Source organism: Ostrinia nubilalis, chromosome 24, assembly GCF_963855985.1.
Source record: "Ostrinia nubilalis chromosome 24, ilOstNubi1.1, whole genome shotgun sequence".
Lineage (NCBI taxonomy): Eukaryota > Metazoa > Arthropoda > Insecta > Lepidoptera > Crambidae > Ostrinia > Ostrinia nubilalis.
This window is the reverse complement of record NC_087111.1, coordinates 8258576-8282579: the sequence shown is the minus strand read 5'-3', so window position 1 is coordinate 8282579 and position 24004 is coordinate 8258576. Positions and strand designations below refer to the sequence as shown.

The 24004-nt window shown below is 39.6% G+C and overlaps 1 protein-coding gene across 1 annotated transcript in view; it reads right to left on the bottom strand.

Moving 5' to 3' along the window:
• LOC135083655 (glycerol-3-phosphate acyltransferase 1, mitochondrial) overlaps positions 1-7533 on the bottom strand; it is a gene marked incomplete at its 5' end in the record, with an annotated part of 41463 nt that extends 33930 nt beyond the window's left edge. Inside the window, 2 exons of the mRNA XM_063978362.1 lie at positions 194-307; positions 7435-7533. Of these exons, the coding sequence (XP_063834432.1) occupies positions 194-307; positions 7435-7533 (213 nt within the window). The remainder of the gene's footprint in view (positions 1-193; positions 308-7434) is intronic.
• Positions 7534-24004: the final 16471 nt, after the last annotated feature.

Here is a 24004-nt window from a genome sequence, read left to right as displayed (position 1 = left end):
ACTCCCATTTCCTACCATCATATTTTACTAATATTATAAATGTGAAAGTTTCTTGAGGAGGCAGTTCTGACTCCATCGCCTTGCGCGGCGCGCATCCTAGGCCTACGAGCATTTAGCTCTAGCGACTTCACTATGGCCGACTTTACTATGGGTTTTTCTTCTATTACTACTAAATACAATGATATACACTTACCCTGGACAATGGAGCACACTTAGCGCAGGCCAGACCAGCTGGCGGGCGCGTGATGGGCTGAGGCGCCGGGATCACCGGGCCTTCCTTCACCCGGTACAGTGCCGTGGAACGGGCCTGCAACAACAAACATATTATTAGATACTAATAAAAAAAGGTACAGCTAGTAAAGTATGTAAAAAGAGGCCGCCAGTGCCAGTATGAGCCATAAAGTCAAAAGAGAGATGCAGGTTATGGCGTGAGAGAGCTGATCTTTCCTGCCCTTTTGTCCCCATGTCTGAGAGTCATCCGCCTAGACATGAGCTGCCCTGGCCTACCTGGAAATGTTTAAATAGACTTCGGACGCAGGTCGGCCGGTCTTGGATGGCTCAAACTTGGGAGTGCAAGTGTGGTTTTGTTCCCCAGTCGACGAAGCACATGATGTCGTGCCCTGCGTGCCCAAACAACTGCACGCAGGAAGATTTAATGAAGGCTACTGACAACGTCATTCTTGTGGCGGAGTTTTAGCCTGACGCTGTGTAGGTTTGTTGTCGACACGACAAGAAGTATGAGCCATTGGAGGCTCAGAACGGTTTTACACTACGTCCGAATCGATCCGAATATATTTGAGAAATCAGATGACGGGAATCGATCCTAATGAATAAACTACTATAGGAAAAAATGCAAATTGCTCGTCTGTCTTCTAGGAGAGAAATGCATGAAATTGCATACCTACCCCGCGGGGACAGGATAGGTTATGTGGGGCTCACCAAGTCAGAATGACAAGGCATACCCACTAAAACGACCCCGGTGCTCTGTCATTCGCCTTAAGTGGGAAGGAACTGTGGGGTTCCGGACAGAGCCTTCAATACCAGTCCTTGGCGATAAGCAGATTCATTCAAGCCTGCAATATCCTTAGGAACAGTTAGGCCCAGAACAGACGGTGAAACGCAACTGAAACTGCTAGTTACTTTTGAGTTGCATCTAAGTTTCTGCCATAGCGTCCGTTGAGAAACCACACATGACGCGACCAGTTTGAAACTTTCAGATTCAGTTTCATTCATCAGAATCATCACAAAGTTGCGTTTCACTGTCTGTTCTGGGCCTTACAGAAAGTGTTTTTTTTTTCAATTTCACCGCGGAGCAAAGCTCAGTTAAATTATCACGAAGTACAACTCTCAAGGCAGAGAGATTACAGCTCTAATACTGTGGAAAAACATTTCTTTCTGTGTAATACGAGGGGCGGCTGAAAATTTCGCGGCCTAAGATACTTAGCGATGAGTAATTAGCTTGTTACTCATATCACTAGTTGCGACACTCAGTAGTATTATAAAAAGCAATCACTAATTAAGTTTGCACTGATAGTTCAATTTCTATCGAACAAATGACATCACCATGTCCGCCGAATCTGGAGATTTGCGGAATTTCGACACCGCGCGCCGCGGACATAATTCCTCGTAAAGAAGGAAAATAGACCGAAAGACATTTTTGAAGAGATGTCATTGGTTCTTCAGGATTCTGGACCTTCATATACTATGGTTAAAAAATGGGCCCGACTATTTCAACACGGACGAGAGACCTGTGAAAACGACCCCCGCCCTGTCACGATACTGAGTGAAGGAAACGTTCAAAAGTCGAAAAAATCGTTCCGGCTGACCAAAGAATTAAATCGTGGCAGATAGCTGAAGAATATTTCTTTATGTTCGCGAGGCTATTGTACAGAAATGACGGGGAAACTGACACGCGGATTGCTCTTTCCGCAAGACAACGCGCCCGTTCACGCCGCACGTGTTGCGAGGCCAAGCCCTGAAAGACACCGGGTTCTCAGAGATTGACCACCCACCATATAGCCAAGACCTATTACCTAGCGATATTTTCCTGTTTTTCGATTTGAAAAAGGACTTACGGGGCCGGAGATATGCAGATGACAACGAAATTAAAGCTGCGGTTGGTCGTCATTTTGAAAAAAAATTTTTTGGGTGGGTAAAAGGCATTGTATGCGAGATTTAAGAAATGTATTTCTTTTGAGGGAGATTATATTACAAAATAAAAAATAGAAACCATTTATTTTATTTCATTAAGTACCTTAGGCCGCGAAATTATCAGCCAGCCCTCGTATCTACACTAATTCTGCTCTATTAATACAAGTATAATTATTACGCAACTGTCAGGTCAATTCGTGTCGCACGCCACACGCGTGTCATGTAGCCTCTGATGAGCGGTTAATGCAACTGATATCGTACGTATCTCAATGACAATATTGAGTAGCTGCAGGGTTGTCTATTAAGCCCATTATTGGATCCTTAGATGCCAGTAAACTAGGTTGAGAATTAGCCGCAGGGTTATCTATCAGGTATGTCGGCCGTTTGGTGTAGTGGTTCGAAACGGACTACTATTCCGGAGGTTGCGGGTTCGATTTCCGCACAGTACAAACATTTGTGTGCATGAACATATTTATTTGTCCAATACAAACAACTGGGTGTTTTCTATGTATAATATGTATGTATTTACAAAAAAAAAAGTATTTAAGTATGTTTATATCCGTTGTCTAATACCCATAGTACAAGCTTTGCTTAGTTTGGGACTAGAAGCGCAGTGTAAAATGTCCAAGGAAGGATATTTATATCCATTTTTGGATCGTGACATGTTGGCAAATTGAGTTGAGAATAATGATGATATGTGATATCACCAAAAAGAGAATGAGAAGCTTTGTCCGTTTTCACCATCCATCCCCAATTTTTAAGTGACACATAAAAGGAATTTTGTTTACATAGGGGTCACTTAAAAATAAGGATTGATGGTGAAAACCGGCATTAATCTCCAAAGATACAGTTACAGATTTGACATCCTTGAGGAATGTTATGACATTCCTATTATTGAACTCGTAACGAATGCCTTTGTCGTCAATCAGAAAGATAAAAGTTCACAAAGAAACGACGGTCATTTTTCTTAAGGCCCGGTTTCCACCAGGGCGGATCGGAGAAATGTTTTGAATAAACAATCAGATTTCCTAGTTTCCTGAATCTGATTGGTTATTCAAAACACTTCACTCCACTTCACTAAAGGTTGTCAGTGAAAGAAGTTTGGACCAATCGCTGGTTTACTAATCTTGAATGCAGAAAGGGTTTTAAAGTCAGATCTGGTATCTACAAGTAATAGCCAAGAGACTGTTATAAACATCACAAAGAACAACAGTCATGACGAGCCCGCATCCTTATTATACAATACTCTAACGCAGTGGTCCCCAAAGTTGTCTGGGCTACGACTCATCTAATACAAGTTCCCAAACTCGGGATCGGGACCCACCTATAGGAAATTTCGCCCGCTGCCCAAGTATTGGATCGGTAGGGTGGTGTGTCGTTCTACAGGCAGGCAGGGCCCACTCAATGTTCGCTCGCGACCCACCACTGGGTTGCGACTCATAGTTTGGGAAACCCTACTCTTAACGTGTTATTGAAAGTGAATGGACTTCTTATCATCACAGAGGAAAACTACCAGTCCTATAAAGACTATAGCAACTCTCCGCGACTATCCGGTGCCTGTTTGATACAGTCGGCGATAAATAAAATTGACTATTTAATTTGTTATCAATTATTCGATTCCTATTGGAAATATGTAATGTATTTTATGCTGTATTATTGGTTGATTGTATCTATGTAACTAAAAATTATTACTTCGAATACTGGACTTTGGTACAGTTTCAGCGATGGTGCAATACGTAACTTCTAAGTAAATAAGAATAATAATGTACTACATTTTCCCAGTTTTCCATGTGCTATTATTACCCTGAAACCTTACCTCTGAAGACATAGTAGTTAAGGACCTGCTTTCGTGTATTTGCTCTGCACTGTTTGATCTTTGCGGGTATTTAAGGATAATTTTGCTAAGTAGATGGAATATCTTTATTAAATTTTGACACTAATAAACGGCGCAAATATAAAAAAAAATAGCTTAAAGAAGCTCTTTACTTATAGGGCTCTACCAGCTCTGACAATAGTGACTGAGTTTCTTGCGCTGCTTCTTCTCAGCACTGGCCCATTTATGTCCCGAAGCAGTGGTATGAATACTGGGACGTGTAAGTGCTTTTTAAAAGCCTACTTGTAAAAATTTAATGATTTTTATGAATTTTTATCTTAGCTGTCAGGCTCACTGTACTAACTGCACTGTCGCAGTTCTACTAACAGGGTCCACCGCACCTCGACTTTGTCAACGATCGTGTTTTGTCCACTTTTACAATCATCAATCAGTCTTTTGTTGCATTATAGCATCTATTCCAGTCACATAAGATGCCACAGTGTTTTCCTTGATGCCGTTGTGTGTATCGATCGAGGTGAAAGCGAAAACTCGTTATGTGAACTGGTGTTTTTTTTTATAACTATTGGTCATGTGAGAGATGAAAAACTAAAAGTTCTTGTTGATACAGGAACTGCAAGTTCATGGCTACACATCAACATTTTTAGAGTCAAAGTTTTTTACTGAACGTCACTGGAAAGGACAGTCATTGATGGAAAGGAGTCTGCCTCGAAGGACCAAAATTTTCTTCAACTAGAGAAGATAGTCACAAGTGAATTTTCTCTTACAAAAATTCTCTGGTTAAAAGCATCAGTAATACCAACTTCTAAATAACGCTATTTACTCGAAAATATTTAGATTTGTAGAGCATTTTGCAAAATATGTAACGATATTACGTCAACATAGATTGCGATCGAGCACATAAATTGTGAGGCAACTAACACGGGCCATAGACAAGAAAAGGCCCCGCAATTGGGTGAAAGTGATGGCACTCATGGTTGTAGGTCAAGTTTGTGGAGTTCATTATCACAGTCTATGTTCACAAATAGACGGATAAATATAAAACAGTTCATATTAGTAGACAGCGGATGTTGATCAGAAAAAAATGTTGAAACAAAGAGTTAAAAGCGAAGTTGTCCGCTTTTTGAATTTAAATATTTATATTTGAATTTAATTCAACTGTCTTTTGGGGAATTCTGGTCTTATTGATGTTATAAACTGAGCCTGGTTTAAGTTTAAAATACGAGTACCTCTATAAGCCCGCAATCAAATCGATTAACATGTCTAAATGATTATAATTACACTTGTCTTCAGCACGGTCTTTTGAAGTTTTTTTTTTGACAAAAACCAGTCTGCAGGTCCAGACATCTTGTCTCAACAATGAAATCATCAAAATTGGTTCGACGAAACATTTATGTTGGCTGTACCAAGTACCAACATATATTATTACAATAGACAAAACGTGACTAAAGAGTTTATGGTAATTCATAAATCAAAATCATATAGGTAAACATAATTTAGTGCCTTCTCACAACTTATTTATTTTATAGTTATCGAGATCAATACAATGGATCAATATCAAGAAACATAAAACACTTCAACAATTGATGAGTTATTTTATAAGCACTTAGGTAACAATAGCTGTTTATGAAATAATTTTAATAACTTCATAGTAATAATTGCAATAATTGAACTGTATTAATGTTGTTTTAATGTCTTTTTCAATCAAATGAAACAAACTGATCATTTAATTATAATTTAAAGTTTCATTATTTTTAATTGTTCTTTTATTAACTTAGTCGCAAAAAAGGATTTTACGAATAACATGACTGTATGACAGTTATTAAAAGAACTGTGTAATTTTAATTAGGTGTTTTCTAATAAAATAAGTGCTAGAGATTTTTAATATAAAATTTACTTATCTCTGTCTGCGTTTTAATTGGATTTGAAATTATTATTGATGTGATTTAGATTGAATACAATATTAACCCTAAATACTTTCTTACTTATTGTTTTATTAAGAATCGTTAGGACGTATTGGTTCCCACACATTATTTACTTCGTCTACTAGTATTAAATGTATAATATAATAACATGTTGTTACATTGGCACAGCTGTTTCAAAGATAAAGCACAAGAATTCACAAGATAAGTGTAAATGCGTTTTTAAGTGACCCTGCTACATGCGTAGTAAAAATTTGATAAAACTAAGAACTTTATTTTTTTGTCGTTTATCTGAATGAAAACATTGCTTAATTCGGCACGTGGCAAATAATGTGAGATTAAAAAAAAGTGTAGTACAATCACACAAATAAAGAAATTTAAGAATTGTCCTGGATGAATTCGATCCTGCTTTGAACACCTCCAATGTTCTGCTGATTAATTTCTTTGCGGATCCAATTAAAGTTTAACTTTCCACTGGGACAAACCTGATTGGTTGGGTGTTTATCAAGCTTTAGATCCTGGCTACACAGGAGTGGAAGCGATAGGAACACTGGTTCTCTGCACGAGCTGCCGCAGCGAGCCAGAGGACTCGCGGCCGCCGCACCACCCGCTACGGCCAGGCCTGGCTCACTCCGCGCGGTACATCCGATAATTACCTACAGCGAAGCGCCCCGCCGGCGGGTATTATATCAGTCGAGTGTCACGCGCGCGCCCGTCAGGACGCTGGCGTGCGTTGTAGTACCTAATTCTATGATCGAAGTATTATTTAAAAATGGACATAAAGAGAAAGAAATATTATTGTGCGGCGTTCGGGTGTTTAAATTCGAAAAGAAATCTACCGGATTTATCTTTTTTTTCGCTTCCCAAAGATGCTGAAAGGTATGTTGACCATGTAGGTAATCAATAATTCTTAGGATAGTATAGGAACCTAACCTACCATGACTATTGCTCAGAATGCGTTCGTTCGTTTCAGCCAAAATAAATGACGTCCACTGCTGGACAAAGGCCTCCCCAAGGTTTTCCATAATGAATGCGTACTTACCTACATACGTACCTCATTACAAATAAGTAGATTAATTATTTTTTTACTAGACACTACTAGACAGCAACCCTAACAGCGTAAGAAGAGTTCAGAGGCACGCGATAGAAAGAGACAAAACTTGTAGGTGAATAAAATTGTAGGTACGTAGTGCTGTGCGAGCTGAATTCCACTGTATCGCGTCGTAGCAAGACTCGCATTTATTTAAATCGTCTTGCGGAGTAATCCTTCTGTACCTGTACTATTACTTATTCTGTGCTACGGCTCGCCGGCCTGCAGCGTGTGAGGACCCGGGTCGCTCCTCTACGTGACGTCACTCACCGCGGCGACTGCGTCCAGCTTGGTGTAGATGTCGTTGTAGTGGCGCCGGCGCGCGCGCACCGCCTGCCGCAGCGAGCCGGAGGACTCGCGGCTGTCGCACCACCCGCCGACGGCTCGCCGGCCTCCAGCGTGTGAGGACCCGGGGCCCGTCTGTACGTGACGTCACTCACCGCGGCGACGGCGTCCAGCTTGGTGTAGATGTCGTTGTAGTGGCGGCGGCGCGCGCGCACCGCCTGCCGCAGCGAGCCGGAGGACTCGCGGCCGCCGCACCACCCGCCGACGGCTCGCCGGCCTCCAGCGTGCGAGGACACGGGTCCCGTCTCTACGTGACGTCACTCACCGCGGCGACTGCGTCCAGCTTGGTGTAGATGTCGTTGTAGTGGCGGCGGCGCGCGCGCACCGCCTGCCGCAGCGAGCCGGAGGACTCGCGGCCGCCGCACCACCCGCCGACGGCTCGCCGGCCTCCAGCGTGCGAGGGCCCGGGTCCCGTCTGTACGTGACGTCACTCACCGCGGCGACTGCGTCCAGCTTGGTGTAGATGTCGTTGTAGTGGCGGCGGCGCGCGCGCACCGCCTGCCGCAGCGAGCCGGAGGACTCGCGGCCGCCGCACCACCCGCCGACGGCTCGCCGGCCTCCAGCGTGCGAGGGCCCGGGTCCCGTCTGTACGTGACGTCACTCACCGCGGCGACTGCGTCCAGCTTGGTGTAGATGTCGTTGTAGTGGCGGCGGCGCGCGCGCACCGCCTGCCGCAGCGAGCCGGAGGACTCGCGGCCGCCGCACCACCCGCCGACGGCTCGCCGGCCTCCAGCGTGCGAGGGCCCGGGTCCCGTCTGTACGTGACGTCACTCACCGCGGCGACTGCGTCCAGCTTGGTGTAGATGTCGTTGTAGTGGCGGCGGCGCGCGCGCACAGGCCGCAGCGAGCCGGAGGACTCGCGGCCGCCGCACCACCCGCCGACGCGCTCGCCGAGCACCTCTAACATGTCGGCGACGCGGCTGGAAAGAACAAAGGAAAATATATCTTTACTCTTCTTCTATCGTATAGGTTCTAAGAATGACAACCCTGGTGTTAGATTTAATGAACGGATACTAAATGATGCATCTGAAATGACCCAAAGGGACCAGCCTGACGTGCACTCCGAAGTATGGGAAACATATTTTTACTGCTCTGTGTGCATCAAACCCATCACTTACTACATCTCATATTGATCTCTTGTAATAAGACTGTGTTTAAGAGTGTCATATACGAAGTGACAAAGCAAGAGGAGACCAAAGAACAAACGCTACGGTGTCATGTGCCAGCCAAAGCTCAGAATTTTAGTAATTTTTCAGATGTATCTGGATCTTCACAGGGTTACTTGTGTAACTTTTTCAACACTCTACTCATGCTAAGAATGAACCCGTTTTACAACCCGCATGATGGAGGGACCGCGTTAAACGAGCACACAAAGGTAACTGGCGTTGACATTGACCGTAGTGTACAAAAATATACAACAACCGGTTGTTTTGTTTACATGCAGTAAACCTTTGCGAATACGAGTTTCTGCATGCATAGAGCAACTTCATAAAATGCGGCTTTTAGCTGATGCTCTAGCTAGAGCTACTAAAAAGATCGATGAACAAAATGCTATTCAGTAGGCCTAAGATGCGGATGAATAAGCATTTATCACGCCATTTACGTGATAAGCCCATACATTTGTAGTGTAAAAACATCGATAAGATTTTATCACGGTGCGCATCCATCCCGGCTGGTATAAATGCAATAATTCCGGAAGATTCTTAAACAAAATTCGTAGCATTTATTAATCGTTGTCATTGAAAAGTCGTGTGATGCTGGTGATCAAAGTTCAAATGACACATTTCTCACAGTAACAATCAAAGTTCAAAGTCGCTATTAAAGTAGGAATATTATGATAATAAAACCTGTTTTATAGTGATCTGTGAGTCAGCGTGGTGAAACAAAGTACATAGTACAAGCAATGTATCAAGTCAAATGAAATGCGATGCATTATTTAAAAAGAGTATAAATATATCAAGAGGCGTATTGAAACCCGGCGTCGTGATCCTCGACTCTTGGATTTCGTCAATGTGGACCACGGCATATGCTGAGTGGTGTCCCGTTGCAGTGTGAATCGAGAAGGTGGCACTTCTCAGTTCACTCTTGACTGTTCTTTCTTATTATTATTGCCTATGTGCCACAACTGTACCTTTCTGTCTTTGTGTTGATGTCCATTGTAATGTTTCTTTTTTTTTCAAATGTATTCTTAATATTATGGCCAGGATTTACAGATTGACCGCCAATAAAACCCAACAAGTAAAGGTTAACTGGTTAATAAAAGTTGTATTGCAAGCGGGTACCTATCCTATTCCGAATCTTAATCTCGAATATCGTAGAGTAGAAGTAAAAATTATAACTGTAACTATAACTCCGTAATATACTGTGCAAAATGTATAGTCACTGTGCCACTACAATAAAGTATGTACAGGTGTTATGATTACCAAGTGTGTGTTGAAATATGTGATTCATCGTGTGAAATGAACAATAGTTTATAGCAGGGAACTGCTTTACTTATAACATTAATACATAAGCGGCTAAATACATGTCATGACATAGAAATTTCGAATATATTATATCATAAAGGTAGCAGGAAGGCGCTGGATGCAGGCCGCCACCAACTGGCCATTGTGGAAATCATTGGAGGAGTCCTATGTTCAGCAGTGGACGTCCTGTGGCTGAATTAATGATGATGTTGATAAATATTGTTTTATTTATTTATACTACGTAAATTAATAGAAAATAACATTTGACCTAATCGACTAGCTTAAGACTGGTTTAAGTTATTGACAGCTTCTATAATTAGACAAAGGCAATAATTTCTATATTTAAAGGATTACTTCGAAAATTTAGGAGATAACCATCACTTTTACATATTCTAGGTCAATATATTGTTTTTAAATAACAATATAAGCCGCTGCGCAAATGTACGATAAAATAGGAAGCGAATTATGATAAAGAACTGGCTTCAGAATGTAGCACAACACTTTTTATGCCACTGACATAAATAAATAAGGCTTCTTGCGAATAAATAACAGTATTGTTACTGTTTACAGTCTTATCAATGCAAAACAGAATACAATGGAGGTCAAAAACCTCTATTATCAATCACAATAAAATTACACACGCTTATGATAACAAGGAAATCATCAATTCTGAACTTGATGAAATTACGATTTAGGCCAGTAGAATTAAACACAAAAATTGATTAAATCGGAAATAATTCCTACAAAATATTTTTTTGCTTTAATGGCTTCATTGGTTGCCCATTAAGACTCTCCTAAGTTTTCGACTTCGACGGAGTTGTGCTTAAGTGGTGGGGGCCCCCGAAAGGGGCGTTTTTTCGGTTTTCCGGTTATACCGCGTAAAGGACTTACCCTATCGAAAAGTGGTCTTCATGACGGTTAAAGGGCACTTAATCCTGCATTGAATAAGGCCAAATTTATATGTTTTGGACAAACCGTTCTCGCGCTAAAGTTCGGCAAAGTAGAAAATATACGTATAATTAATGACCCTCTCCACGTCCAATGGCTTGTTACCCACATGCTTCCAAGCCTTGTAAAGGGTCGCCTTAACCAGTGTAACCCTAACAAGGCTCACGCACGAGTTTGATTCGCTTATCCTTGTTCGTCCCAGCCGTTCCTTAACTGCGGTTGCTGCACCTCTTCCTGGCACTCTCCTGAACGACTCTGTGTTACCTAATGTGGCTGCTCCTCTTCCTTGTACCCTCCTGTACGATTTCATTGCTTAGCCATATCAGGCCTGGCTCACTCCGCGCGGTACATCCGATAATTACCTACAGCGAAGCGCCCCGCCGGCGGGTATTATATCAGTCGAGTGTCACGCGCGCGCCCGTCAGGACGCTGGCGTGCGTTGTAGTACCTAATTCTATGATCGAAGTATTATTTAAAAATGGACATAAAGAGAAAGAAATATTGTGTGATTTATCTTTTTTTTCGCTTCCCAAAGATGCTGAAAGGTATGTTGGCCATGTAGGTAATCAATAATTCTTAGGATAGTATAGGAACCTAACCTACCATGACTACTGCTCAGAATGCGTTCGTTCGTTTCAGCCAAATGACGTCCACTGCTGGACAAAGGCCTCTCCCAAGGTTTTCCATAATGAATGCGTACTTACATACATACGTGTCATGAGGTACGTACCTCATGACATATAAGTAGATTAATTATTTTTTTCACTAGACAGCAACCCTAACAACGTAAGAAGAGTTCAGAGGCACGCGATAGAAAGAGACAAAACTTGTAGGTGAATAAAATTGTAGGTACGTAGTGCTGTGCGAGCTGAATTCCACTGTATCGCGTCGCAGCAAGACTCGCATTTATTTAAATCGTCTTGCGGAGTAATCCTTCTGTACCTGTACTATTACTTATTCTGTGGCCATATGCCTGGTCCAAGGTTCGACGCCACATAATCAACTTCGTACGAGTGAAAATACACTCGACATCAAATAAATCGCACCTCCCGCGACAAGGATTTTCAAACGTATGCATCCCCACTTCCCACCAATATTGGCACCATTTAAAAGCCTAGTTCTAACCTTCATTTCATTAAAGGAAAGGTTTTTACCCCAAAAATGTGTCTTTAGAAGGATCCAGAGTCACTTCTTCAAAAAATAGGTAGTTACGCTAAAGCCAACTTTTATGGCTATAAAACTGTTAAGTTGGGATTAATCGCTATCCATCTGTTAAAGAGGACACGTGAGATCATTATTTGGTTTTATAACCATAAAAATTGGTCTAATTGATCCCATAGGTGGGCCCAAAGTGAGGTATTTTTTCAAGTCACATTTATGGTATATGTTAATCATTTATTAAGAAATTAAATATGTTTTTCTTTAAGGATATTTATTGGGCTTTCAAATAACACCAATATTGTTGGGGCACCAAGATTGTGTCAGAAGAAAATCGTTAAAGTTCGGGTCGCGGAAGGTGCGGTTTATTTGATGTTGAGTATAGTTTAAATACTATTTCCCGTGCTTGCAACATTTTTCTTTACTGCTTCGCCTCTATTAGTCGTAGAGTGATTGTATATATCCTATAGCCTTCCTCAATGTATGAGTTATTCAACACAAAAATAATGATTTCAATCAAACTAGTAATTCTTAAGATTAGCGCGTTCAAACAAACAAACAAAAAACTCTTCAGCGTTTTAATATGAACTTGTTGTTGTTGATTTTTGGCGTCGAACCTTAGACCAGGCATAGGGCTAGGCAACGTAGTCATGCAGGAGGATACAAGGAAGAGGGGCAGCCACAGTAGGTAACACAGAGTCGTTCAGGTGAGTGCCAGGAAGAGGTGCAGCAACCGCAGTTAAGGAACGGCTGGGACGAACAAGGATAGGCGCATCAAGCTTGTAAGCCTTGATAGGGTTACACTAGTTGAGGTGGCCCTTTTCAAGACTTGGAAGCCTGTGGGTAACAAACCATTGGACGTGGAGAGGGTCATTAATTATACGTATATTTTCTACTTTGCCGAACTTTAGCGCGAGAACGGTTTGTCCAAAACATATGAATTTGGTCTTATTCAATGCAGGATTAAGTGCCCTTCAACCGTCATGAAGACCACTTTTTGATAGGGTAAGTCCTTTACGCGGTATAACCGGAAAACCGAAAAAATGCCCCTTTCGGGGGCCCCCACCACTTAAGCACAACTCCGTCGAAGTCGAAAACTTAGGAGAGTCTTAATGGGCAACCAATGAAGCCATTAAAACAATAAAATCTTTTGTAGGAATTATTTCCGATTTAAAAGCTAATTCTACTGGACTAATTTGAAAGATTCTGAACTTTTGATTCTGACTTCAGAACTTGGTGAACATTTTACCTCTCAAATCTTTGCTGTGTAAGTAGGTAGGTTTTATTTTATTCTTTCTGTAATTTTGTTACAAATAAAATATTCTCTATTAAATTATATTCATCATTTATGCCATAGGACGTCCACTGCTGAACATACATAATGACCGGTTGGTAGCGGCCTGCATCCAGCGCCTTCCTGCTACCTTCATGAGATCGTCGGTCCACCTTGTGAATTGAATATTATAGTTCTTTCAATCTGCTATTATTCCACAAAACAACTCAAGACTTATTTATTTGGCTGGCTACATTACTTTCTTTTTGCTATTTCTGTTGTATTTATTATATTAATTTATTAAGATAGGATTAAAGTTGTCAAGGAATAATATTAAAAAGATTAAGCTGATTAATTCAAAAATATTTTTCTATGTACACGGATGTTATTGTTGCTACATGTTAGGTAATAATAATACAACATTTTTATGAAAATAGATAATGGAATTCACACAGAACTTTAAATACGGTGTCTCCTGGAATACAGTTTACTAGTTTGGGGGTCAGGGCCTCAATAATGCTACAGTATATTTTATCTCATTTTTTAACTACTACTGCATATTTTTTTCCTTTATCATATTAAAGAACATTACGTTACAATAATATTTTGCCGAAATACTGTTTAATTACGTTATAAACATCAGTTCACTGGGTCAGTAAGCCGTGGTAAGAATCAACCTTGTCGTTATCAAGGAACCTTTACAAACAAAATTACGATATTAGTAATTTGACTTCACCGTGATTCACGTTGATAACAACATTAACAACATCATTGTGTAATAAGCCGGCTACATTACACGGTATTATAATGAAAACACTGCGGTTTTTACTACTAGCAGTGGGCTCGTATTTCAGTTCAAATGTAGGTGAGCTATTTCAACTAGTTTGTCAACTGAACAACATAAATGTGAACTCGTGTGTAATTTTTTTATACATTTTCATATTGCTACAACATCAAGTCCCACAGCTACGGTACTCACATGTGACTGAAAATAGCACCTACGTTACAACAAATCCCATAGATTTAGTTTGATATTTTGTCGCTAGTACAAAACAATTTTGAAACAAAATTACAAAACAATAAGCCCGGGCTGAGGGATGTACCTTGCAGGAGACCTGCCTTACTTTTCTAATAGCTACACATTGCAGATTTATTTATACCATAATCAAGAAGAACTATTATGTCTGTTTCTTCTTCGTCTATAGTGTGGATTATAAAGCAACAAAGTCATAATACAATCCTTGTGTCACACATCATGAGTTGTCATATGCGTCTGATATATCATAGAATTAGTGATGCAACGAATACGAATATTCGTATTCGCCGAATAGCAGACATTTACCGAATATTCGTATTCGGTGAAATGATAATTACGAATAAGAATACCTACTTTTTTAATTTTTGTCACGCACGTGTGTGTCCGAACACTATAGCCACAACGACACGACGGGAAAACCCCGGTCAGTATGTAAGAAAGTAGTAAGTAAGTTCTCTTCCGAAATTTGACAGTCAATAGCAGGTCGATTTTACAAGTATTATTTTGTTTTGTGAATAGTTACAAAGTAAAGTGATACAATAACAAAAAAATGCCATTTGTAAATTTAATTACTAAAACATGAACCATAATAAAAAGAGTTGAATTTATGAGTATTTCATGACTATGTAGAGATATTCGTATTCGTATTCGCCGAATAGTAGATTTAATATTCGTATTCATATTCGTAAAAGTAGTATTCGTTGCATCACTACATAGAATCGTTCCGACGGATTAACATGCTCTATAAAAAAATGGAATCATAGTTCGTTTAAGAATTAGGTTCGTTCCAGACATTATATTTGCATCTAGGAACATCTTACAAAACAGAAAAATGAAACAAAGAATTAACTAAGTTTTACAAGTCACTATCTGAAGGACTTTTAGATCCCACTTGGGAAAGAGTTGGAGACTTTAAATCTCTGATTCTCCAACTTAGTTTAATGTTTTTGGAAGGCTTTTGTTAATATTTTAATAATTAAAGAACCACGCGTAAAGGTTTTAATTAAAATACGACGCAAAGATGTTATATTATTATAATTAACCAGCGATCCGCATCTGGTATGCACCTATATTTAATGTTTTATAATACACTTAGTTTACACGAAATCATATGATGAAAACTTAATTAAATCCTTTAAGTGGTTTTGGAAGTTACCTAACACGTACGTATTACATGAAACATTATTTTATACGATCTTAAAATTACACTAATTACTATAATTTAAAAGTTAAGTACTGACAAAATTATCCTATTTTGTAACACGTCCTGGAATTTTACACCGTAAAATCACGGGACATATTATTGCAATAGTTGATTATTCAAATTGTCGAGCGAGATGCAAGATTTAACACCATATTCAACTAAAATTATGTACTTTAAATGATTATAAGGTTTAGGTGATTTGTATTATTTTATTAGTAAATGAAATTAATGAAAATTCTAAAAATTCATTTAACAAACAAATCGTAAATTCTGTAATGGAACAGAATTCCTTAATTACTTCTCCCTTTACGATACCCTTTTAAACACAAGATAATGTAGCAAATGGATTTCCAAGCAGAGATCGGCCTATGTTACGTAAAACTTTAAGATGTACGATACTTTATCGAATCCAATTATAACACTTTTAGAAACGGTTATCTTAATTCATGACTACAAAACACGAATAAGTTTCATCATCTAACTAACCACAACATTGCCAAAATCAACTAAATAAAATGTAAATACCTAATACAAAATGATAGAAATAAAACAAGAATAACGTTACCAATAGTACCTATGTTAAGTATACTGTTCCAATAGATTATTCAATTGAAAATCACGCCATATTAAAATTAGGCGCAGTGCGTAGTCTTCACTGAATTCTGAATAACTTTACATTCGTCGAGGGCACAAATGATGTTTTATTAGCAAAATACGAAGATATTTTTTTACTTTTTGACGAACGAATACTTACATAAAGAAGACACAAAAAAGAGATACGTATAAGTATTATTTTTCCCTAGCTAAAGAGCTGAGGACCTAATTATAAAGAAGCTTAACCATTAAATGATCCATCAGGATTCAGGATAAAAATAAAACAAACTATTATTAAAATGTCGCCATACCACTGTCCACGATACGCGAACTCTCTATCATTACAAACTCGTCTAAAGCGCGAGATGCGCATTATTCTTAATTTTACAGCATATAACCGCAACATGTTTACTTTAATTGAGTAAATTGCATCTGCCATTCCCGCAGGTGATTGCCCATTCCAGGCAAAACAACTAGTTGAAGATTCCAGGCAAAACAACTAGTTGAAGTTGCACAAAGTATCACAGGAGGGTTATTACTTTTTTTTCACGGTCCAGTCTAAAAACCGGAGTTCGTTTTATTTTTAGTTGATGAATGCAACCAAGCGATGGCTGAATGACTTAAAATTACGCGGCAAATTGACACCCACGATGCTACTGTTGCTTTATTAATTGCCAACGTGAATCTTGTTAAATTGCAATAAAAATTGCATACACCAAATAAGGGATCTTTGAAAAGTAATGAATTTATGTGAAATGTCATTAATGCAACGCGATCAAAATTATTCCCAAGTTAAAGATGTCAACATGAAATCAACAACGCCTCAACTCAACCCTCGATAATACAGAAAGTGTACGAACCTAGATGTGAAGAACCAGTAGAGAATGGCGGTGAAGATGGCCAGTTCGGCGGCTCCGCTGGCCACCCGAACATTCTCCACCACCGTCCACACGTTTATTATGGTTTCCATACTTGTGCAGTTCCAGTTCTTCAGCTCGACTACATCACCAAACGTCCAATTCCAATTTTCACTTAGACCGTTAATTTTGACGGCTTTCCCGAACGAAACAAACGAAAAAATTCAGACGCGGTTATCTGAAAAGAATTATTCGAAACTTATTCCGATTACCGCGACTTTAGAACCGAAGACACAAGTGTCCAGCACGAATGACGAACGCTCACTGGTTCGAAAATCGACTCGACCGATATGTTATTCCTCAAGAGTAATCGATGTGACCCGAGTGGTGTGCGAACTGAAGTCTCATGCGTGATAGATAACAACACTACCAACACTACTCACTGTTATCGAATCATAATTAGTACGACCTAATTGGTGATCGATAAAGCAGCTGGTGGAAGGAACAAAGTTCATAATCGAATTGATGACACTGTCGAAACGATTGCTAGGGAAACGCGTATGTCCAGTGGGCAGGCCGCACGAGGCATGTGTAACCTGAATACGGAATACTCGAGAGCAAACGTTTGCAAATACCATTTCTCCGAGCCATGACCAAATCAGTGGCCATTGGCCATTGGAGTTAGTCGACGATTTTGGAGTGTTTGGCTTGAATAATAATGAGCTTGTTCGCCTGTTGTATCCTTTGTTTCGATTATTTTCAACAAAGCTATTTGTATTATGCGTCTCTTGTATGGCCTTTGTTGTGTGGTTTTACACAAGGAAAGACACAAAGAATTTTCAAAACAGATGGTTATGTTTGAGTTTTTGTTCGATAGTTTACTTTTGATTAGATTGTGCGATAAATCAGAGTGCAACCTAATCGTATTTTGATTTATAGTATCGTATTATAATATTAGTGTCAATACGAGTGATTGTAGGATAACCAACGCTAAATTACTCATACACAATGTTCAAGATCAGCCTGTACCTGAGAAGATTGTGAACTACAACAATATCAATATTGACAGAAGCAGGATACATACTAACAATGATGAGAGTTTTTCTGTAGTGAACGTTAGAGTACGCAAAGTGAATTGTTTATAAGCAATGGGAGGAAGGAAGATCAAGGTACTGATGGGAGCCAATCAGGAGTACCATTGAAACGAATGGAAGAAACAGCATTGATACTAAACGCAAAGGTTTTTGACCACACATGAGACAATAATGATAATACGAGTAATTGGACATGGCGCACAATTTTTGTTGAAGATGCCAAAAAAAACTACAAAAGATTAGAATGAATACTGTATTTTTACTTTTTTGATATCTTTAAAAATGACTGAAATATTCAAGCTCAAAGTGCGCTCTTCCGCTAGGAGCGATTTTCCGCGCGGATTTTGAAAATGTGACGTAGTAACATGAAAAGCAGCATGTAAGATATTATCTGTGTACAATGGTTAGAATGGTTAGTAGGGGGAGCCGAAGCGGGGATTTCGGGACTTACTAAAGAGTGGCAGACTAACATACAAGGAAATACTTTGTACCTAGTTGAGTACCTCTAAGTATGATTTTTTGATATAAAACGGCATTAGTTCTTATGCCTCTCACCCAAAAAATACCTCAATTAAGCCCAAATTTGAGACCACAGCCAAACTTTGAGTGACGATGGAAACTAGCCTAGATGGAGGACACATGAAATTGAACTTCTGTTTCTTCTTTGATAAAGACTTATCATTTACCATACCTTATCATTTTGTATTCCATTTTCAAGTCACTTTTTTTTCGCTTACTGTTTAAACAAAACGTGGGATTTTTTAAAATCTAAGGTCTTTTGAACGCACATCTGAACGATGTCTGGTTTTAATTTCTTTAGTTACTCCGTGACCATGGCGCTTGCAACAGTGCCGAAATATTGGAAACTCAAAACTAAGGTACATGGTAGCAATCCCGTCAGTAATAAATGTCTTGAAAAATAAGTAAATCGTATATTACTTTATGTAACTAATTTTATTATGTATCATACTTATAACTAATCACTTCATTTAGAACTAGAAAACGATTCCAAGGATTCCACTTTTCTTCAATAGATGATCAAGATAAAGAGGTATTTATTATAAATTGCTCTTCCAGCATTTCAATTATCCTATCTTGCTTGATGAAATCTTTTTCAACTTTATTTACATGGTCATAACATTTTCACCATTCCTCTGCACCAATTTGTGAGGTACACCTGAAACCCCCGATAAAGCAGCTATTATAAGAATAATATTTAAAAAAACCCCTTCTGACGCAGTTAGGTAATAAACTTTGGTTGGTGGTAGGCATGAAGCTAAAGATAAAAATGGAGGGCAGAGTTGGAACAAAAACTTGAGTCAAATACCTACTTATATCTATCTCGCTCTCTGCGGCCCTACCTCTCTTTTTAGTGTGAACTGTAGTATTGCTATCTTCTGATTTAAATCTCCTTGTAAATTCTTCGAAATAGCCATTCACTAACCAAATCAGAAGTTAAACAAATAAATAATTAATATTTGAAACTAAGATTACCTAGTTAAACAAAAAATCACAAAATTGTCGGCCATTTAGGCTTAATGTGTTGGCGAATCAGGGAATTACAATCCCAATTCCTGGGTAATCGGTACCATGTGGCAACATCGGCCCAATCCGGCCCATCATGGCGGTTGTTTACTATTTTGTTTATTAAGCAGTTAATTTCGTTTGAGATTGTTTACAGGAAATAATCATTGTTTTATCACAAGAATTGGTGCAAAATTTTGTAGTGCGTGGTTGCGGTAGTACGTGGTGTCCTGGAAGTGACATAAGATTCCACGCGTAAGTGTTTATTTCGTGATTTCCGACATTGGATCATTGTAAACATTTTTCACATTTTTTACAGTAATTTCTTCCTAAAACGTTTTACCAGTAATTACACTTATCATTTTTAATGATACCTATGTCAAGAAATAAAGATTTTACATTGGTTTCATTGAATTTGAGCAATTTTATATTTTTTGCTTATTTAGAAAGAGCGAGTCTGCCCACAGAGAGCGAGATAGTGATACTTAGTTTGTGCTTCAAGTAGGTATTCGGAGTGTGGCCTCCATTTTTATCTGTAGCTTCATGGTGGTAGGGCTTGTTCTAAGCCCGCCTGGCTAGCTACCACCATCTTACCTAAGTCTGTCGCCATAACAACAATGTTAACAGCATTGTTGTGTTCCGGCAGTTAGAGATAAGATAGCCAGTTCCTCCGTGGTTGAGGATTCCGGGTGAAGCTCGCTTCCACCTTCGGCCTGATCGTCACTTACCATCAGGTGAGATACAGGCCAAGAGCTTCCTCGGTGTGGATAAAAAAAAAAAAAAACTAAATGTATCAAATTTCACTCCAACTTACTGTCAACTCAACGACGCGATTTAAAATCAAAGATTGACTTTGAATTATGCCTTATTTTACAATACACATTGCAAACAATATAACTTACTTGAGCTTTTTCGACTTTTTCACAAAAATAACAAATAGACATGAAGAGATTACAAAATTTCTGGAGCGACTGAGTACTGACAGTTCACTTGATTTACTTTGACAGGTGACAATAAAGCCTATGAAATTTGCCATATGAAAGACACACTTTTCCAATATTTTTGTTTACCATGAGATTCTGGTACACCTATACCTATCATTTAATGAAAAGATAAAGTAATTTTTTTCAGCACAACGAAAATCTGCTTTGGCGCGTAGCAATACAACGTGACAACTGCAGTTCGGACTTCTTTATGCGTCCACTACACATACAGTAAAATTCGAACTATCGCACATTTTTCTTTTTAATTCTAATTCAGTAAAAATTTTTTTGAAACCTTCATTCAAAATTCAAAAGTTATTATCATAGACAGAACTTATGACTAGACTATGTACATTAAATAAAATATTTTTCTTTTTATCATCAAGCTTAGCAGCCTAATAAGTTACTATAACACTCGAGTTAATCCACATTCAGCACCATAGCCTCCCCTTCTACAAGGCCCTCTACAAATGTCAAAATGTCACTTAACCCTTTAGCACCAGTTCTTTTGTTTTTGAGAAGATGTACCCAAATTTTTATATCAATTAAAATTATAGTCCAGTCGTTTGGTACAAATTAACGTGGTTACCTGGAAAGTGTTCCGGGAGTTCTGAAAATTGGTGATTAAAATAGATTTCGCTATGCTCTCTGTTAGTCTGTTAGTTAAGTGTGATTGCCGCGCTCGTTGCGAAATTGGAAAAATGCTGCCTTAGAGAAGATTTTTGATAGTTACATTCTTTCCTATTTCGTCGTTACAGCCAAATGACGTCCACTGCTGGACAAAGGCGAGAGGCCTTAGGGTTTTCCATAGGTTTTTCATAATGAACAGTCCTGCGCTGCCCGCATTCAGGTTCTTCCCGCGACCTTTACCAGATCGTCGGTCCACCTAGTAGGGTGGCCTGCCCACGCTACGTCTTCCAGCCCGTGGTCGCCACTCAAGAAATTTTCCGCCCCAATGGCCATCGTCTCTACGAGCTATGTGTCCCGCCCACTGCCACTTGATTTTAGCAATTCTGCGTGCTATGTCGGTCACTTTGGTTCTCCTGCGGATCTCCTCATTTCTGATTCGATCACGCAGAGAAACCCCGAGCATAGACCGTTCCATCACCCTTTGGGTGACCTTGAGCCTTCTTATGAGGCCCATAGTAAGCGACCACGTTTCAGATCCTTAAACTTTCCTATTTATTTCACGACAAGCTTTTGCCTGCGGCTTCACCCGCGTAAAATTTAGTGTCACAGATCGGCATAAATTATAGCCTATATGTTCTGGGTTACAAACAATAATATTGTACAGTTTCAACAAAATCCGTTGAGTACTTTTTGCGTGAAAGAGTAACAAACCTGAGACACAGGAATCTTCCTAGTTCAGGTATCAACCCACCAACATTCTAACTTTTTGTTTTTCCTGATTGTTTGTTACCATAATATTATCTGTTATGTTGGTGAGAAATAAACATTACTTTACTTTATTTTAAACTTCCAGACATCCAGACATGCAAACTTTCGCATTTATAATATTAGTAGGATACAATTATGTAATGTAGAAACAAACAAGACAAAAAAAAATGTATACTTCAGCAACTCGATTTTTTTTATACTTCAGCATATCGATGGTGGAAATATCAATTACTGTAAGGGACAAAACACGACTTTTCAGGAGAGCCAAAAAACGATTTTTTTTTTCTTTATACCTCAATATCTTTTTATGTGATGTTACGATTTAAATAGTTTCTATGGCAAAGTTTCTTAGAATTTTCTGTTCTTTCATAATATAAACGCCAAATTTTCGAAAAATGGGTAGTTTAAAAGATAGCATGTCCCTTACATTAAAAAAACGAGCTTGACTGTACCTTACAATGTTGAAATTTCACAGTATGGAATGTCATGTATGTTGTAAGGTACATTTAAGAATAAATACGACAGTAATATTATTGTAACTTGACAATTTTAACATTGAAACCTGATGTAAGAAGAGGTTGCATTCGAGTTTTCATCAACAAAATGAAGAGAAGAGATAGAAATAAGACAACTTAGTGTTCACAAATGCAGTTGGAGGCATCAAATACACATCACCAACAAAACATTTAGTCAATGATGATGCCTACGTCTGCATTTGTGAACAAGTTGTCTTGTTTCTATCTTTTTCTGTTCATTTTTACGCAGTTAGGTTTTTTTTTCAATCATCGTTCGTTTGTTTTAGCCGAATGACGTCCACTGCTGGACAAAGGTCTTCCCCCAAGGATTTCCACAACAACCGGTCCTGCGCCGCCCGCATCCAGGCACCTCCTACAACCTTCACCAGATCGTCTGTCGACCTAGTGGAGGTCTGCAGCACATTACGTCTTCTGCTCGTGGTCGCCACTCAAGAATTTTTCTGCCCCAGCGGCCATCAGCTTTGCAAGCTACGAGCTCCACTCACTGCCACTTGATTTTAGCGATTCTGCGGACTATGTCAGTCACTTTGGTTCTCCTGCGGATCACGTCATTTCTGGTTCAATCACTACGAGCATAGCACGCTCCATTGCCTTTGACCTTGAGTTCTTATGAGGCCCACAGTAAGCGACCACGTCTCAGATCCATAAGTTATCAAAGACTTTTGTCTTGAGACAGTACAATATTTCAGACGTGAGAATATCGCAAAGCTTCCTGAACGTTGCCAGACGAGTTGGATTCGACGATCGAGGAAGAGCCTCGAAGTTGGACCTACCTAAGGCTGGTTTTAGTGTCACACGGACCGTCAGTGCGGATCGCTCCGCACAGCCAATCTGTATGAACTGCTAGGGAGCGAGCGATTCCTGCGGACCGCATTACTCTAAAACGCTTCCTCGAAGTTTACAGATCGGCTGTGTGGAGCGGATCCGCACTGGACGGTCCACGTGACACTATAACCAGCCTAACTGGACTGTTTGTACTAGGTATATATAATTGTCAACATCTGCCGAGTGTAGAGTATCCAACCTTTAGAGTGCGAATCGAAGGTGGGTTATTTACTCACCGTTGATATTTATGCCGAATCCGTTCCAGTCCAGAAGCAGTTCTCCAGGTGGTGAACAGTTTCGGAGTTTTCAGTTCCCCCTGTCTGCTGCTGCAACTGGTTTTGAGTCTTGATCCTGAAGACGGAACGACATTGTGGCGTTTTCGTACAAGCCTTTCAACACTTCGATGTATCGATATAGTCAATTTGACACCGTTGGAGAAACTGTAGTAGATACTGCCCAGGTCTCGATCGAAGCTTTCTCATAGTCCACAAACGCCAGGCAAAGTGACTGACTATACTCCTCGGTCTTCTGTATAATCTGCCGTGGCATATGTATGTGGTGTACTAAAGCCTTTTCGGAAACCGGCTTGTTTGAGAGGCTGGAAGTCATCGAGCTTACGAGCGAGACTATTCGTAATGACTCTCGAAAACTGCTTGTAGACATGGCTCAGAAGTGAGATGGGTCTATAATTCTTCAACAAGGTTTTGTCGCCTTTTTTGAAGAAGAGTATCACCACACTTCTGTGCCATACCGTAGGCGTTTTTCCTTCG